This window comes from Mixophyes fleayi, chromosome 4 (genome assembly GCF_038048845.1).
Source record: "Mixophyes fleayi isolate aMixFle1 chromosome 4, aMixFle1.hap1, whole genome shotgun sequence".
Taxonomy (NCBI): Eukaryota; Metazoa; Chordata; class Amphibia; order Anura; family Limnodynastidae; genus Mixophyes; species Mixophyes fleayi.
In genome coordinates, this window is record NC_134405.1 from 285,314,706 (window position 1) to 285,334,459 (window position 19,754).

A 19,754-nucleotide genomic window follows, 5' to 3' on the forward strand; every position below is an offset into this window, starting at 1 on the left:
GGAATACACCAATGTCACGTAGAGTTCCTGTGAGGTCACCACCCGGCAACCTATGAATAAAGACCTTAATTCTGTAACTGTGTGTCTCTGTGTTGTCACTGCTATTTACAACTGTACAGTGTATAAATTGTTAAGATCTGGCTTTGGAAACCAGACTATTCTGATAGAAGCTTGTGCTAGTACTAGCAAGTGCATGCTTATATATACCAAACTTTGCCTTGTATTTTATTTGTGAATAAAACCTATGTGCTTTGGAACCATAGCGATCGCATTGGAAATTCTTTATTTTTAAACAATAATTACAGACGTAACAAACATATAAGACATATTGAATAAATATTACTCCTCTTAACCTGGAAACAAATAATTCTGCATACTTAACATCAAGGCAGTCTCATAAAATATTTTTATATTTATAAATATATAATTTTTATTAAAAACCTATGCACATCCTGCCCCTCCCACTAATAGATGGGTCCCACAAGCCTTTGTTCTTGGCCCTCTATCTAACTGTCTCTACATAGAAGTCTCAACGTTACCTAAAACTCAACATGTCCAAAAAATAACTTGTTATCTTCCCTCCTCCCTGGGTCTCCACCTCTCTTACCATCATTAACACCAAAATGTCCTCAATCTCCCAAGCCCACAGCATCAGTGTCCCACTTGACTCCGCCCTCTGCTTTATTCCTCATATCCAGTCTCTCTCCCAGTACTATCGCCTCTACTTTAAAAATATTGCCAGAATATGCCCATTTCTCTCTCACTGCACACCCCATACACTGGCTACCTTGTGTCTTCCCGAATCCAATTCAAATGACTCACCCATGCCTACAAAGCCCTCAACAACACCACCCCTCCTTACATCTCAAATATCATAATATCAAAATACTCTCCCTCCAGCTCTCTTAGATCTAACAGGGCAGCATGGTGGCTTAGTGGTTAGCAGTTCTGTTTCACAGCACTGGGGTCATGAGTTCAATTCCCAACCATGTGTGGAATTTGTATATTCTCCTTTGTTTCTCTGGTTTTCCTCCGGGTGCTCAGGTTTCCTCCCACACTCCAAAAACATACTAGTAGGTTAATTGGCTGCTAGTAAATTGACCTTAGTCTCTTTCGGTCTGTGTGTGTGTGTGTATTAGGGAATTTAGACTGTATGCCCCAATGGGGTAGGGACTGATGCGAGTGAGTTTTCTGTACAGCGCTGCAGAATTAGTGGCGCTATATAAATAGCTGATGATGATGATGACACCTTGCCTCTGGTATCCACCTATCCTTGATTACTCCAATAAGCTCAGGGTTTAATCTCTGGCTTTGGGACAACTTATTGCTGGTGGTCTACATTTAAATCAGGACTTGTCTAAGACCACATATAATAGACCAACACTAGTAAAATCAACTGAGGTTGAAGCTGGGATTAAACATTAAATTGCTACCACAATGCAAACAGGAACAATAAAGTAAATAAAGTTATGTATTTCACATACAATCATGCTTACACAAGCTGTTAATAGAAAATGTCTTTGGTGCATTACCAAAATATACCAGGGACTGCAAAAGGACTTGGGAAACCTTCTTAAAGTACACAGCTGGTCCAACATTTTACGGACAACCCAGGCTAGCTTGGTGAGTGTATAAATTATTGAGACCCAGCACAAGGTTATATTCAGATGGTACTGCTTGCCTAGCCTCCTCGCTAAGATGTACCCTGACATACCCAACATGTGCTGGACATGTAATGTGGCTGTAGGGATACCCCTCCAGATATGGTATGCATGTTATTTCAGCCCATTCTGGGATGGGGTCATTGCCACATCAAAAGACATCATGGAATGTGAGGTACCGGATGGTCCTAGCTTCCGAAACATAATTGACCCACCAATCACCCAGTATAAAAAATCCTAATGAAATACCTAAAGAGTATCACAAAGGCAGTGATAGCGACCTATAAGAGATCCCCTGTCCTCCAACACTAAAAGAGAGGCGTATCAGACTGGAATTTTATAGGAATAAGGATGATTTAATATTCTCATTGGTTGATAAATTTGTAGATTATTGTGCCATATAGCTGAGACAGCTGGAATTGAAAGAATCTGAGAAATATACTAAAATGTGCAACAGACGATAAGGGTAAACCTGCATGTAATAGACATGATCTTTGCCTAAACTCTCAAGGACACCCTGCCCAATATTGACTCTCTAGCTCCCATTAGAATTCAGTTTAGCTTTCCTATGTATCTCAACTGTGTATCTGTCTATGCTGGATGATAATGATAACCGACAGTGCATTGACTTTGTTTACTCCCTTTAGTGCATGTGTTTCAGAACAACTGTACACAAGATTTATTTTCTATATATATATTGTATGCCCTGTACGCATTGAAGATTTAATTAGTTAGTTATTTAAAAATAATAGATTAAATAAAAAAAACTAAAACATATGGATATTGAATAAAAATATAGTTAAATTTGTTCTTGTTTTTTATGAATTTGATTTGTTATTATATTGTTACCTGTTGTTATTTTTAGTTATGATCTTATAAAAGTTATGTGCATTCTGATGTGAATTCATTGTACATATGCATGCAGCAAACATAGTGCAATTGCTCCTAAACCATATTTGTAGCCTGCATGTGTGCCTATAACTATGAGAAGTACACACTGTTCATACTGAACGTATTTCAACCCCTATCCAATTTGTAAAGTATATTAAGAAACATCTGGATTTGAATATGAACAGAACTACGCAACAATTGCATACTCTTTTTGAATACGGAAATGACGTCCAATTTGCATTCTGACATGAATCGGTCCTAGAGTGACTGAAAGATACTTTGTGGATTGGTTGATTCTCAGAAAAGGCCAGGAGTACAAATAACTGCATTCCCAGTTTTTACACCAATAACAAATCTCATGAGGACACTTTCATAACGATGTGGGAGGAGCTTTAATGATCTGTAGGGGAGTTAATATTTTACTTTTTAACAGAGCTGCAGTGGAATGATAGGTGAGGACTGAGCAATATATGCATTGTGGCAGGCTGAGAAACTGCCAAATCTGAGGAAAGGGTTAACCTCCTGGGAGCCTGGAGGAAGTCCCACCTATTTCTCATAGGGGAGGAGTTTGGGCCTATTTAAGGGTTCACATTCAGTCTAGGCTTGGCTGGTGTCTGGGGAGGGTGGAGGTCTCACACCTCTGAAGCAGCCAATATATGCTGAACTATCTGCACTCCTTCAATTTTGCTGTGAATTGTTGTGTATGCTATGGATCCTCACAAAAATGCTCCTGTTTGATCCCAACCTTTGGCTGTTGACTTGTTGTTAACTCACTACAGTCGTATATTTATATTCAAACATTTATATTTTGGATTTTGATGGTCCTTTAAATATAAATAAATATATGTTTATATATAGGGCTTACCTGTTATCTTATGAAAAAGTTATAATTTTAAGGTACTTTGTTCTGTAAACATATGCAAACATGAGCAACACATAAGATGCACACAACACCTAAAAATAACAACTTACATCAATAATTACATTTCTTCTGGTGATGTTTAAATGCTTTATAATTTTGGCAGATTGACTAATACATTGTACATTAATTTGTCCGTTCTTAATTTAAGATAAAATATAATCAAACCAGATAACACTGTGTAGTCTACAAATCAGGGGATAAGGCACGGTTTATGTCTAGAATCAGGCTCCCTTGAGGGCTTACAGCCCTGTCTTTACCTACTCAAAATATTTCACGATTGACTATTGTGCAGAATAAAATAAAAATGAGTGATGTTAATGAGGTTTGCACAATAAGGGGGAAATTCAATCGGCCACGTCACTGGTAAAAGTAACGCAGCCTGCACATTATTACCGTTATTACGGTAATAATGCGCTTTATTACTGTTAGTACGGTAAAAATGCGATTTATTACCGTTATCATGGTAGTTTCAACGCCAGCTTTTTGCACGCAGCCTCTGAGCTGCGAGCAGAAAGCCAGGTTAAAACTACCGTAATAACGGTTATAGTTTTAATGCCGCGCAAATTCGGGGGGAATTGAATTCCCCCCTAATACGTTTTGCAAAAAACAGAGGCAAACATACTTAATTTTATGTTCTACACAGTGTAGAATATAAAATTAAGTATGTTTGATTCTGTTTTTTAATTTCTCATTTGACTAATATTTTATTATCATTAACTGATAGAATAAAGGGTAGTGAGAGAGAAATATTGAAACAAAAGGTCATGCGATGAAGATACAAGGTGGCATTCTTAATACTGTAGACAGGAGAGGACGCGCTGCTCCACAGAAAGACTAATAGATTAAATAACTCAAAAGACGAATAGATGAGGCAAGAAGCAAACACAGTAAAATAAGCTGTACACACTTCTGAGCCTGTTAATAAAATATAAACTGTGCTAAAATATGCTGAGCTGAAACTTCTACTAAATAGAAACAGGTCAATTTACAGTGCAGCTTAGACTAAAACGCAAACTGCTGCACAATTTATGAAATTGTACAAAAATGCCAGCTAAATGTAATATTATTTTTCTGAGTGTTATTACATTCTTACACCACTTATAGCTCATGCCTCTCTGGCTGAAGCTTCCCGAGACATTTTAAAAGGCAGCTAAATGTTCGGTTTGACGTCTAACATGTGTCAGACAATTTGACAAATGATATCTAGGTCAGAACATCTTGTGTAGGGCTTCACAGATAAATTATTCCCTTTTCTCCATCAGAAACCATCTTCGGCACTCTTTGGCTCAACAGGTGACACAAATGTGCAGTCATCGTCCGTCTTAGATATGAATCAACTTTAAGTGTAAACCTCTCACTGGAACACCGCAGTCTAACTTATCAGAAGCAAAACTACTGGTTTAAGGGGTAAGTGGAGGATGGGGGAAATTCAACCATTCTAAAATTGCCATGCACACTTATATATTTACAGCACACAGAGAAACATAAAAAACAACAAGTTGAATTTCCAAAACCGACATTAATGTTCCCATAAAATAGTTCACAACTAGCTACAGTTGTCTAAAAGGTTATATTTATAAATATGCAACAGAAGAATGATTTGGTTATGTATCATCACCTGTTGGCTACAAGTGTTACTATTGATTTGCAACCACCCACTTGCCTAAAGGAAGAAGTTATTTTCACACCACTCTTCATTTATAAGTAATAATGCTGATGTGCAATGCATTTTGCATGTGCAAATGCCCCTCTTTATCTCCTTGTGCATAGATACAGTAGATCCATATCCACAGTCCACTTATGCCTCTGTGTTGCTGAGTGTAAGGCAAATATTTTTTGCAAATGATCCTGACAGAGCCACTAAGGGGCTCTCACATATACTTACACAGGAACTGTCATCAGAGAAATCAGGATGTTAAAAAAACAAATATTGTATCTTTGTGTCTTATAATAAACAAGAAAACACAACGTGATGCAGATCTTACTTCTGTCACTGACTCCAGATAAATCAGGGGATAAGGCACGGTTTATGTCTAGAATCAGACTCCCTTGAGGGCTTACAGCCCTGTCTTTACCTACTCAAAATATTTCACGATTGACTATTGTGCAGAATAAAATACAAATGAGTGATGTTAATGAGCTTTGCACACTGAGGGGGAAATTCAATCGGCCGCGTCACGGGTAAAAGTAACGCGGCTTGCACATTATTACCGTTATTACGGTAATAATGCGCTTTATTACCGTTATCATGGTAGTTTCAATGCCAGCTTTTTGCACGCAGTCTCTGAGCTGCGAGCAGAAAGCCAGGTTAAAACTACCGTACTAACGGTTATAGTTTTAATGCCGCGCAAATTCGGGGGGAATTGAAATCCCCCCTAATACATTTTGCAAACGACACTCCAGCACCATTTCTAAATAGCCTATGATGCTTGGTGGTTTAAGCACTTGCAGTAAATGATATTAACACATAGGGGCATGTTCAATTAGCTTTTGGATTCGCGGTAACGCGCGTTGCCGCGAAAAGTGCGCGTTCTTGTGGGTATTACGGTACCGCATTAACGCAGATTTTCGTTCGCAACCCTATGGGCTGCGAACGAAAATCCACGTTATTGCGGTACCGTGTATTACGTTTCGCGGCTGTTCCGGCGCGTTACCGCGAATCCAAAAGCTAATTGAATATGCCCCATAGTGTCACAGAAACAATCTAGTGTTACACCCCGTAAAATGGGAGTGCGCTTACAGGTCGCTTCACTTGGAAAGGCAGGTGGAATGAGTAATAGCATCACTACAACATCCTGATTACTGCCAAGTTAGGACTAGATTTTTCATTAAATTAACTCCTTCATTATCATGAAAAATGTATTCATTTTGGTAAACTTCACATTATTTTCTTTTAGAGAAAGGCTTTCTTTAGGTATGTTAGTGAAATAAATGGGCCTGATTAATTAAGGAAAGCAAAGCAAACAAAATGAGTAAGTTTTCTCCTGGACAAATTATGTTACAATACAAGGGGTGCAAATTAGTTTATTATTTTGCACATAAGTAAAATTCTGGCTGTTTTTTCATGTAGCACACAAATACTTGATAGCTTTAATTTTACACTGACATTTAAAGTTGATCTAGGGCATGCCCTTCGCCAACTTTAATTCTGCCCCCACATTTTAAATTTACCTCCCCCTCCAATGTAATATGGTTTGGCCAAGGTGCAAAGTTGCTCATTTTTTTTGCTTTACTTTCCTTAATGAATCAGTTCCAACATCTTTATTATTTTTAAAACATTAAACAGACAAAATCAGAAAATAAAAAATACAATTTTTCATTAATCTTCTTGTAGTTAAATTGACCTAATTGGTGACAAAAAAGAAGAAAAAATAATTGGATTGCTCTCCCCAGTATGTATACTTAATTTAGGTTTGTATGCGCTTATTGGGTCTTGGAACAGAGAAACATTTTATTGTTATATGTTTGACTTTTTTTTTTTTACATTTATTTACTGTATATACAACCTGTCTCAGGTCTCCCCTACTGTCAGCATTGGTAAATTCAGTGTGACTTGGATCTAACAGCAGTTTGCATGTCAGTCACTGTTAAATACAAATTACACTGAATTTAACATTCAGGGAATATGCTTTCAATTATGGAAAGCCATGATTTTATCACTATAGTGATGTAATAGGTATTATGTAATCAATTGGAAGGACATGAAAAAAAGCATAACGTGTGTAAATAGACACGTTATGCCTAGGCTGAATATTCAGAGGTGCACATTTTTGAATTTTTCTTATTAACTTTAAAAATACTTTTTAATTTTGATTCCAAAAGGCACAGTTTTTAGAGTTTTTATGTTCGGGTGGGGAGTATGTTAATGCAATGCTTTTAATAACGACACTGAGTATGAAGACAAATACAACCCGATTGCCATAATACAAACCTGCTTCAAATGCTGACTTATATTAATACAGACACAGAACTTATCAGAAAACACTACCTTGCAATTCCGAACTGACTGCATGCCGGCACTTCCGTTTTACAACACAAAACAGAGAGACATTGAGGTCTGTGAATTTAAAGCGGCAGGTCTAAAAATAAATTGTCCAGTTGTGGGGTCCTGCCATTGCTACTTTAAATTCACAAACCTTTATACTTAATGTCATTATTAAAAGCATTGCATTAACGATTACCAGCAGTATGTTCTCCCTGTGTGGGGTTTTCTCCGGGTACTCCACTTTCCTCCCACACTCAAAAATACATACCAGTAAGTTAAATGACTTTTGATAAAATTAACTCTTGTGTGTATGTTCATGATGTAAATGATTGTATTTTCTCTGTAAAATATTGTGTAATATGTTGGCACTATATAACTAAAGGCTAATAAATAAAGTAATTTTAAATTTTTAGATTTAATTAGTACACTTAGCCTGCTGGGTCCAGACATTGCCGCTTTAAATTAACATTGATCAAGGTCGCGCTGACGTCAACCTGAAGTGCCGGAGTCCTGTGTATTCGGAGTGACTGCCTGTCAGCATGCCGCTTCCATCGGAGATCTGAAGCTTCGGTTTTCAGGTAAGTCTCTTTATATTCTATTCGTTTTTGTAACAAGTTGGATGTATTTTGTAGGAGTAAAGGCTGTCGGATTTTTTATCATCGGTAATACGATTACCACCGCTATATTATAGTGTCAACCATATAAATGTCGATCAAGTAACTGTGGAACATATGTATCACACTCCTTTATTTAATTATCACCTGTACACATTGAGGCTCATGTAGAGGTGAACGTGCATAGGGAAAAGATGACATAATAAAGTGTATTTACTTGCATATGTTGAGTCATAACCACCTCAAAAACGGTAGCATTTGCACCTGGCATAATAAGTTTAAGTGTATACATATACTCCATCCAGCATAGAGATAGTTTAGAGAAAGCATAGATCATCATCATCATCATCATCATTTATTTATATAGCGCCACTAATTCCGCAGCGCTGTACAGAGAACTCATTCACATCAGTCCCTGCCCCATTGGAGCTTACAGTCTAAATAGATACTGTAACGATTGTCTAAGGAAGAGAGACCTGGGGTGTTAACCTGGTTTGGTGCTGGCCAAACAGAGGCACGGAATCTAACAGGTTCCCGAGTCTTCCCTCAGAATCGCCACAAGCCAGGATGGAATTTCGCAGCCGCTAACATGCAGGTTGCGGCCCTCTGATCAGCCAATAGGCATAAAGCAGTAGAGAGAAAGGAAAGGACTGATACACTGGCGGTAGTGAGGCACAAAATCAGTATGCAGAAGGGAAGTGCAATAACAGGCCGGGATCTGGTACACTGGCAATAGTGTAGTACAAATTCAGGATCTGGGAAAGAGTGGTCAAAACAAGCAAGTATTGGTTCACAAGGGGCTAACAGGCAGCCAGAAGGAATCACAAGGGAGGCCAAGGTCGGCAGCAATACAGCTTAACAAGGAGTCAGTCTGGGTATGGATACCTGTTGCTCTGACATAGCTGTAATGTCAGCTGAACTTTATATACTCTGCAGATTTGAATATGCCGCCTACCAGCCACAATCATGTGACTGCCCAATCCAGGAAATGCTGACCTCTACACAGAGGCAGAGGTAATCAGCAGCACAGGAGTGTGGATCAGGTAAGGTTTGTGACACTAAATACAAACATCTGTTGTTTTCTCTTTTAAAAACCAAATGGGAATCTTCTTTCCTGTGGTTGTCGAAATGGAAATGTCATGTAAGAAATCCAAATAGTAGGCAGGGACTTCATATAATATATAGCTAATGGATTAATATATAGCTATTGGATTAAGCACTAGCAGCTGGAGGGGTCAAACCACAATGAGCCAATCAGAAGTGTCTAGATAGTGCAGCTGATAGCCATCATCATCAATGTGTATTGCTGTACCAACCCTCCAGCACCAGCTAAGAACATCCTTCCTATCAGACAAATCTGCAGGTGCATCCACGTCTGATTGTTTTGCAATTATGTGACCATCCCTTTACTATACTCTGTCTATGCTTGCTTGTCTGTGCCCACGCCCTGTTCCATGTCTCAGGCATAGGGGGAAGCAAAAGCCAAATTAGCTAGCGAATGAATAGGACATAATATCATCAATACTATATCAGTCAAAAAGTGCTTAATATAATTGAAACCATTGTGTTTAGTGTCTCCCAAATAAGATACACCCCTTGAACAGTTCCTCTGTTTTCTTTTCCACGTAAATTTCTGTTTGATGACAATTTTCTGGACTTTAGAGTCCATTTTAGAGAATTTATCATACATCTGGCTAACTCGCATCTGTAAACTGTTATAATTGATTAACAAATCTAAAAAGTTATTTTAGTACAAAAAAACCCACTAAAAGTAGATAGTATCACAAAGATACGTTTTAAAAATCAAAAAAGTGTTATTTTCTAAGTGACTCGGTCATCATGCTCCACTTCTAGCCTACAACAGGATGATGAAGCAGGCACCTGTTGAGACCTAAAGGTATTAATTGGAAAACCATTCGGTAGAAAAACTGCAGGGCACAGCCAATACCCAACACATAAAACATTTCTTTGACATTGTACAACATGATAACATTTAATGCGGAGGAGGGATCACAGTCTGTTTCACAGCATTCTAAAACTACTTCTATTTATTACAGCCAACTAAATCCATGTCTGACATAACTATAGATGTATTCGCTTACGCAAGAGTATTGTCAAGAATATTTAAATACATTCTGGCAAATAGTAATAGATCGCAGGAGGAATCAATTCCTGTAAGGGCCAGATAAAAAAATGCCCTTTATCTTAAGTGCATGTAACAGAAGAGGATATAAAAGACACATAGGAGATCTATTGGCATCACTGAGAATACATTGTAGAGATGAAAAGGTAACATTACAGCTGTGGGCACAAACACAGATATAGAACCACAATTGATACAGACAGCAATGGTTGCTTAAATGTATATTACAACAGGGCTACTAGATACTAATATCCAGATACGCCTCTTTTTTAAAAAAAAAAACCCAAAACAAAACAAAAAGAACAATTACATGAACAATTAATTAAAGCAAAGCATAGATTTGCTTTACTTTATTCAAAATATTTTTTGTTGCTTTGTAGCTGTTAGTATGTGCAGGTAGTCATGGTCTAACCCCTGTCATTGTAAGCAAACATAACAGCAGCAGGATATAACAATACCCTCTATAATATGCATCATAAAGCACATACATACAATTATGTCCAACATTATTTAACTGCATACAACATTAAAAAACATTTAGACAGGGGTCAATTAGTTTCTCCTTTAAATTAATCTGCTGTACCTTTGTCACAATATAAAGTACCGTTGGGACACTTAAAGTTAATGATATACTGCTTCCTATTGCTGGGCTCAGAGGCAAAGATTATATGCTCTCAGAGGTACCACTGCTATATATGATATTGTTTAAATATAATAAAAGAGTTACTCATTTTATCTCCTGATGTACAAACCAAACAAAATGCTTTAAGTATTTCAGCTCATTAAGGCTGATTTTTTTCCCCAATAACACCCAGAGGGATCACTAATCAATGAAGGTGTAAACTGTAAATTTTAACAGTGACAGAAAAGCTGTTTAGGTGAACTAAAGATGCTTACACATCAAAGGCTTTTGACACTTGAAATTATGTCTGTAATAACTCATGGAAATGATTGAAATGCTCAGGAACAAAGTGGAAAGGCAATTTGCGACTATTACAACTACCACCAAGGTATCTAAGCAATTGTGTATAAGTTCTAAAGTCTGCAGCCTATGAAAAAATGATGTTTCAGTTAGGATTCCTGGTGCCAGTAGAGCTAATATCGGGATGATCATATGACTATTATAAGACTTATAACTGAAACTCTGCTAAATGTTCTGCCATCGAATGTTATGTTTCTATGTGATAAATGGTGCATTTTTGTTACCAATTATAATAAATAAACACATAACACCTCTGCAGACAAAACATAAGGCATGGCTTATCCATAGCATCCAGTAAAATCCACAGAAATCTATATTAAAAATAGGGCGGCACTTGTTTGTCAGAAATGTGGTGTGGTCAAAAAAACCTTTAAATTGCACAGAATTTATAATTTGAGGGGAAAAAAATTCAACTTAAAATAAAAAAAAGAGGAAACAAAGGTTCCACTCAATGTAGGCAGTGATGGAAGGATACCACAGTTAGTAACAGCAAGTATGTGTGACTATACTCCCATTTTGCTTCCATCAAGTGTGGCTTATGTCAACAGATACCAACAAGAAACTGGCACTGGGCTAATTAACCTAAAAAACAAATTGTATCTATGAATGTCTCAGCTGTATAAAAAAGGACTTTGCTAAATTACTTTAACAAGAAATAAACCAAGCAAAAACCAAATACAGCGCTGACATACAAATGGATATACTCAATTAAAATAAATGATAAACAATACTAACTGTTCCTGACGATACACTAAAAAAAAGGCATCTGAAAACAGAGTGGTTCGCTAAAGACAATATATTTAATATAACAAATACATACACTTGAATATCATAAAAACCCACAATACACTATAATCACCCGTGTATTAAATTATTGATGCATGCCGCAAAAACTGGCATATATATTGTATGAGACACATATCTTGCACTAACAATAAAACTATTGTTAATGCATGGTGTGCATGTATCAAACACTATATTAAAAATTATTTTCTATCATCACTTATCAAACCAATGGAATATCAATTACCTCCAAAATGTAATTAGAATATATTACAGCAGGCAGTGGTAACGCTTTACTGGGTCAGTATCACTGCATATGTTCATGTGTGACCTGGCTAGCTACCCTGAGATGACGATGGCGAGAGAAGAATTCACGCCACATGCCTTGTTAAATAGGCTTTCCAATGAAACAAAAGCTGGCAAATCTCACTGCCGATGTGGGCTACAACGTCGATAGCACTTTGATTAATAGGAAGAAGCCCCCACCTCCTTTGAAGAAACCCATTTTCGCTGGAGCTAGGGCTTTTCCATGTTTAGTAAACAGGCAACTAAATTCTATAAGTTGTTGTTACTTTCTATGATAAGTAGCACCTTTATTTTTTTGTTTCCACTTTTTGGCTTTGAATTGATAATCTACAACTCCATTACCATGCACCCAAGCAAATACACATGGATCTGCTGTTTGTCCATCTGAGGATACTGCCTGGGCACAACAATATTCCCCAGATGTTCGGTACTTGCAAAGAACAATGCAACAGAAATAAATGAGCAAGTCTTTTCTCACTCCTTCATTTCTATGATTGCTAATTGGCTATAAACTATTTTTAACAATTTTTTTTATCACTAATTTTGCACACTCAATTTGCTTTTTCTCCCCGATTTTCTTTAGTGACAATTCTCCCCTCACCACAGTTGACAGAAGTGCCAGGGGATTCTGGAAGAATGAAGCAGCAGGGATGGGCTTCTAAGTAACATATGCAGCCACAAACATAGGAATCGTTAAACTACTTGTGGATATTTGGTTTGTGACTATTACAACTACTACAAAACCTCACGCCCAAGTACAGTGCACTGTCTCATTTGAATGAATTACTTAATCTGAACGTTAATTTTCCCTAAAATACTGCTCATTTGATCCTCTTTTATTCATTTTACAAGTAATGACAGTAAGGTACATCAGGGATGATTTTATTTCAAGTTTCACAATTTTATAAAATATATCTAAGCAAATTTTATTTATTATTATTGTTATTATCGTAGATTTATAAGGCGCTGCAGTGCTCCGCAGGGCCGTACAGTAGTGAAAACAGGACATACATAAAACAGGGACATACAAGGTAGACCAAATAAATGCAGACATGAAAACAAAGGGTTTAGCGGACCCTACTCATTAGGGCGCTTACATTCTAAGTGTTAATGTATTTAAAGAAAATATTAATTACTGAGACCTCCAGGTGAGTGGAAAGTAAGAAACATCCAGAATTATGCACAATATCCACCCATACAGTTGATTAGACTAATTCACCACACAAAATAACTCTATTATTATAACTCTATACTATGGTTTATTCATTGGTGCTGACAACCAGGTACATTAATATTGAAATTGAGTGACCCAATACAGCCATCATCTTAAGCAAATATTTGCTTATCGAGTGTTCGTATTAATTTTTTCACATTAGGCCAGGTACACACTGAAGAATTTTCCGACCAACGTGTCATCTCCAATGATTTTACCAATGACGGAGGACGATTCGTGCGTACACACTGACATGATTTATCTTCAGATCTGTGCTCTTCATCTGGTCCTCTAGTCGTTAAAAGAATGGCAGCACAATAGTGGCTCATTCTTTCATTCCTGTCACACTGATTAAAACCGCCTTGTTATAGCTATCCACATGTCCTTACAAATTATGTTAGCTTCTGTGACTCTGAAACCAAATTTTCAGTCTTAGAACAAACGAACAAACAATTCCATCTACAGCACTCTCTACATTTAAGTTACTGGGACATGTTCATTGCTGGCATTGGCTGAAAAGACCATGACTCTGTAATAAAGTCTATGGAGATCGTGATTGTGAGTGCATAGACACTGCATGATCGGAAGGTGATTGGAACGAGATTATTAAACAGTACAACCAAATGAAACGACAATCGTCACTTTGGAACGATTGTCGTTCATCATGTGATTATACACACTAAAGCGATATGTGGCCAAGCGATTGTTTATTGGGTGATTGGCCTGATAATTGTCTGAGAAACCTCCAGTGTGTACCTAACCTTAATCAGAGCCCAACTAAAAAAAAAATACAATTGCAGAAGTATCTAGGAAGGAGGAGACTGCTTTAACCAGGTACATTTTCACATTTGTCAGAGAGATTTACAGAAACGATCACTCCAGCCTTGACTTGTGCAAGTGTGCCTAGATTTCCAGCTAAGCGCATAGGTTTACAGAACAAGATAGCACCGTCTCTAGAGGAGTAGAAGATTGCACAGGCTGACTGCAGGAGTTGGGAAAGGTGAAGGTGTTCCTTACAAAGTACGGAGTAAGCTCACCCGTGCACCTAGTTTTATGGATCAGTACAAAAATGTGATTTCCTTTTATGATTTTGACTGTTGAAATTGGGTAAAAGAACGGAGATGGTGCATTTTAGGAGTGTCCCTCACTGTGTTTTGGGGGGCACATGCCTATTTCAATTCCATAAAAGGGCTTTAATTTTGCACCAGGTCAAAGCTGGTGGTCTCCTACATTCTCAATGGAGCAGATTTTGCACCTCCATGTTGCACTTTGGGCGAGAAGCACATTTCCAGATATTAACATAATGTAATATAACTTGTCACATGTAATAAAGACATAACTCCATATCCCATCATACTTATGATTAGTTTAAGCCATAAATGAAGCTGATCTTAGCAGTATTTATGGAGAAAAATGGAAATTTAAATATTACTGACAATGGTGTTACTAACGTGGTAGCAGTTTGGACTTGATGTGACATCTTTAAGCTTTTCAGATGTTTCTGCTGCTCTACCCAGTTAGTAGCACTTCTAGTTTGCAGAGACATCCTCCTAGGACCATCCATATGCACTGCGGCAAAACCAAGGTATTTTACAGTACCCAACGTGTGTGCTTCCCTCCATGGTAGGCTTACTATATGCCAACACTAAGTGATCTGATATACGTCACACACTATTAGGTCTACTTGTAATGTATTTATTATTATTGTCCGTCATAGTACATCTAAATCAAGTTTCCCCTGTTTTGTCCTGGGGTTCCCTCCTTATAGCAATTACCATCACATATACATTTGGGAGTACTCACTTCCCACCCCTGACACCTTCACTTTCACTAATGGACAGGACACAGCTCCTCCAGAATTATCAATCTGAGCATATGAGTGTAGGTAGCTGATTACAGACTATGGGGATATAAAGCAATTAAATAGCATTTAGCTCAGATTAATGTTAGGGGAAGTCTACGTATACAAGTAAGCAACGCCTATAACATGATGACCAAAGCTGTTCAATGATTCCTTCCACAACTCTCCATGAATGCAGTTTACTTTCAAACCTCTCAGAACTGTCATCCAGGGAGATGTCACCACTACAGGCACCAGTGAGGGTAAGTAACATCTTGAAGACGGATATTGTTTCAATAATCAGTGGGATGGGAAGTCAGATGGATGCGAGAATCCATTTTTAAGAGAAATTAGGTTAAAAAATTCAACTTTACTAAATACTTATTTTCCAGCAAAAGGCAGCAAAAAAGTTAGCAATTTTGTTGGTGTAGTGGGTATGTATTGAAAACAAGAGGTGCATTCCTTTCTAAGTATGGGGAAATGAGTGGGTATGATTAATATATATATAAATATATATATATATATATATATATATATATATATATATATATATATATATATATATTGTGGCAAGAGCCCACTACTGCTGAAGCACACACAAACAACTTCTTCTTTTTATACAGCTTTATTGTCAGGATGGAAAAATGTTTTTGACACCATATGAATTTCACAGCAATTCTGGAGACCCTACACGCTAGCTAGACATAGACCAGCTCTCTAAGGACCAGCCAGCTTCCCCAGCGTTGGTCTCCCTGAACAATGAAAACAAGCAGGGTTTTATACCTGACACTCCTCCCACAGGCCTATCTTGATGGGCAGGTGACACACCCACCTTCCCTTTAAGAGAAACTCCCATCAATGCTTCTGTTTGCACTAACAGACACACCTTGTCTGTTTGCAATGAGGAAGGGGCTTCCAAACCATGGGAGTTAACCAAACTTTAAACTATTGTTTGTTACACATAAGTCTCTGTCTGGTTTATCATCAATCTAGGTGCATAACTGCACCAATGTTTTACTCTGCTTGCATGCTTTCTCTGCATCTTGTCAGCTAAATGTCTCCCTTTGTTACAATATATATATATATATATATTTAAATATCACTTACACAAATAACTAAATAGAGGAATCTCCTGTCTATTTTACAAAATATATGTCTATATGTTTATATAAATAAATATATGTCTTACCTTGTTTTGTGAACAGATTACTGCGAACAATCTCGTTCATAGACTGCACTTTTTGCTGCTGCAGTTTCACAGGAGGGATACAAGTGTAAAACTCATAGAGCAGTTGGCTATAATAATAACAAAGAGAACAGAGTAGTTATATGTTTATCTGTAGCTGTATTCTAATCATAAACTCAATGTTGTACCTCTAGATTTTCAGTAAAGTGAAATATTAAGCAGACAGAAATGTCAGCACAACACAACAAGAAACAAAAGGCGGCGGTACTGTATGAATGTAGTGTAATATGGAGGTGCGCTTGACCCCACACCAGGAACCTCAGATAACTACCCTGTGCTGATGAGGGTATGCTGCTTGTTACACCATCAAAAGCTCAGTTGTTTACCCGCATTCCCCTCCTTACATGAAGATGCTGATCCTGTATTTTGCAGCCCTGTACTCGCTGAGTCAAACGAGTAGACAAGTAATTGCTACAATATCTGCACACTGGTCTTCTGAAATACTCTGTGTTGCTGTGAGTGTACTGGAGACACATGGGTATACAGCTAATGAAGGATTCTGATCCTAGTTAAAATGACCTAAGAACAGATTAGTATCATATTATCTACACCGAGTAGATTCACAGACATACAGTAGGTATTCTTAACACTAATAGACTGATTAACTGAGGTGCTTAGCTAAAAACATAATAGGTTGTTTTGCATGCTCCAGCCATTATGAAGTTATTGACATGTTCCCATCATCCGGAAATATATTTAATTACTTCACGTCTGCATTATTTAATTAGATTTTAGATTGTTTAATTAGATTACATTTTTGTTAATATATTCTTCATTTTAATTCTTAAGATAATGTAGAGTTTATTACAAAATAATATGTTTAGAAATGCATGTCTGTGTTTTCAATTAATTATTATAACAACCAATGACAAGCATGTGCATGTGTGTATGATTTGACATGTGCAGGACAATTTAAATATAAAGCTACCATTGTGTTGGTATATGGTGTGTCTGTAGCACAGTGGTTAGAATTGCTGGTCCATAGTTTTTGTGTGCTTGTGTCACAGATAATTTAGATTCCGAGCTCCAATGGGGCAGTGTCTGATGTGGATAATTAAATATTACCTGTACAGCACCCTGTACTACGGTAGGAAGAGGGAACAGCAACATAACATTCTGCACTTAATTAGAGAAGGTAACGTTGTTATTAAACAAGCCTGCATGAATTATATATAATTGTCTAATTATTTCCTTGAAATAGTAAACTTCAGCACTGTTCTTAGAATTTAGGTACATGCTCTCCAGTCTGTTTCAGCGTAAATATAATATGCTGTAAGACTATTTTTGTTTTTTAATTTCTAAAGAAAAAATGTGTTTAATCTGGCTACCTAAACATTATATTTAATATTTATACACTGAAAATTTGAATGGATTTTGCACAAAAAGACACATTGTCTGTTAAAACAAAATATCTCACAATTAATTCCAATTACACATTTTACCAATAACACTTTTTGCACCATGATACATTTTTCTGCTTTCAGCACTAAAAGCTCCTTGAAAGAGATGTTATTTATCATATATACCTATGCCCTGCTTGCAACTTTCATAGATCTTAGCAAAACTACAGTGACAGGAACCCAACGATTCTCTGCCTGTGCAGACAATGTAGATCCATTATTGGCTGATAGTGTTGGGTTTTCTGTGTTGCACTAAACTCTGGTTGGCTGCAGGAATTTAGTGAAAATGTGAAGCTACCGGTCCACAATAGCTGATAGCAGCTCAGAGACCAGCCTTCATTATCGATGGGAGAAGAGAGCATAATGGATGGCGAGGACTACACTACATACTAGGGATTAGACTCTATATTGTACACTGGCCAGGCAATGGGCTCTTTACTGTACACTAGCCACCTGGATAAAAGCTATAATTTGAATACTGACCACAATCAAAGGGGCTCTGTATTGTAAACTATTAAGCAGGGAATAAATTCTGTATTGTACTGTAGTCACCAGCAAATTGGCATTGCAGTGTACACTAGCCACTAAGCAATGTACTCTGTATACTAACCAACAGGCAATAGGTTTTGTGTTGTTCACTAGCCCAAAAGCAATAGATCAATATTGCACATTAATTGATGAATGGGATATGTATTATACACTGGTCACAGGAATAGTCTCTGCCCGAGGTTGCTGTGCTGATATGCAAAGTGGCATTATGCTAGCCATAATGCGTGGAACTACTTGGGATTAATTTGTGGGTGTTTTGTTGAGTATAATGTGGGGATGGTAATAGTGGGAATGGGAACTGAGCCTTCTGGTTGGTCATCTTGCCAGCTTCATCTGTTGTTCCAAACAATTGTCCCATCACTGTCTTCTCTAATGTAAATAATAAAAATATAAATAGCCAGAGACGCATATGTGGATAATTTATACAGTAATGTTGTATTGCTGAGGGCATTAGCCATAGAACTGAAGGCAGCACAGTCCTCCTCACAGGAGCAATCTCATTGGATAAAGCAGCCTGGGGACAACTGTTCTATCCCTGTTGCTAGCATTCTGGAGACTGCTTATAAGAGCTTGCCTTTAATATTACTGTAACCCCTGGGGTTGCTGCAGCTGTACTTAAGCACCCAGGGGTTACTAATCACATCTGCATCAGTAAGAAAAGCGATGGACATTGCAATTTACCAGCCCCACCAGACTACTGTAAAAGGGGTGGGGTCTAACAATACTGAAAAAACCCAGAGGAGGAGAGCGATGAAGGAGCATAATGAGAGAGACTGAGCTGTGTGGCAAGTCCAGAGAAGGTGACCTTATGCAGAAGGGCACTGGATTGTTGTTCTGAGCAGAGGGAACAGACAGTCTTGAGGGATATCAGAGCAGAGAGGAGTGGTGAACAGGATCTGCTGGGGAGACACAGCATGAAGCTGAATGAGAAGGTTTGCACACAGCTTTGAGGTGATTGAGCTTGATTGGATGGAATCAAGTCCAGATCATGGGGCCCACACAGGTGCAGATAAGTAACTGTTGTAATTTACCTATCTGCTGTTATTCAAGTGGGGTTTGGACTATATCTGGCCACAACGGCTAAAGAGTCAGGTAAATGTGCAACAAGTGTTTGTTTAAGTAATATGCAGGGATACAAGCTGAGGATTTACAGTTCTTGCTACAGGTTTGCATTCTGTGACTGTTGTACCTTAATGTAAGTGTTTGAAAGACTCATAAA

At 37.6% G+C, this 19,754-nt stretch overlaps 1 protein-coding gene across 2 annotated transcripts in view; it reads right to left on the minus strand.

Moving 5' to 3' along the window:
• DOCK2 (dedicator of cytokinesis 2) overlaps positions 1 to 19,754 on the minus strand; it is a 699,501-nt gene that overhangs the window by 386,816 nt on the left and 292,931 nt on the right. For both annotated transcript variants that reach the window (XM_075209814.1, XM_075209813.1), the window contains exon 25: positions 16,530 to 16,636. In XM_075209814.1, coding sequence (XP_075065915.1) covers positions 16,530 to 16,636 — 107 coding nt within the window. The remainder of the gene's footprint in view (positions 1 to 16,529; positions 16,637 to 19,754) is intronic.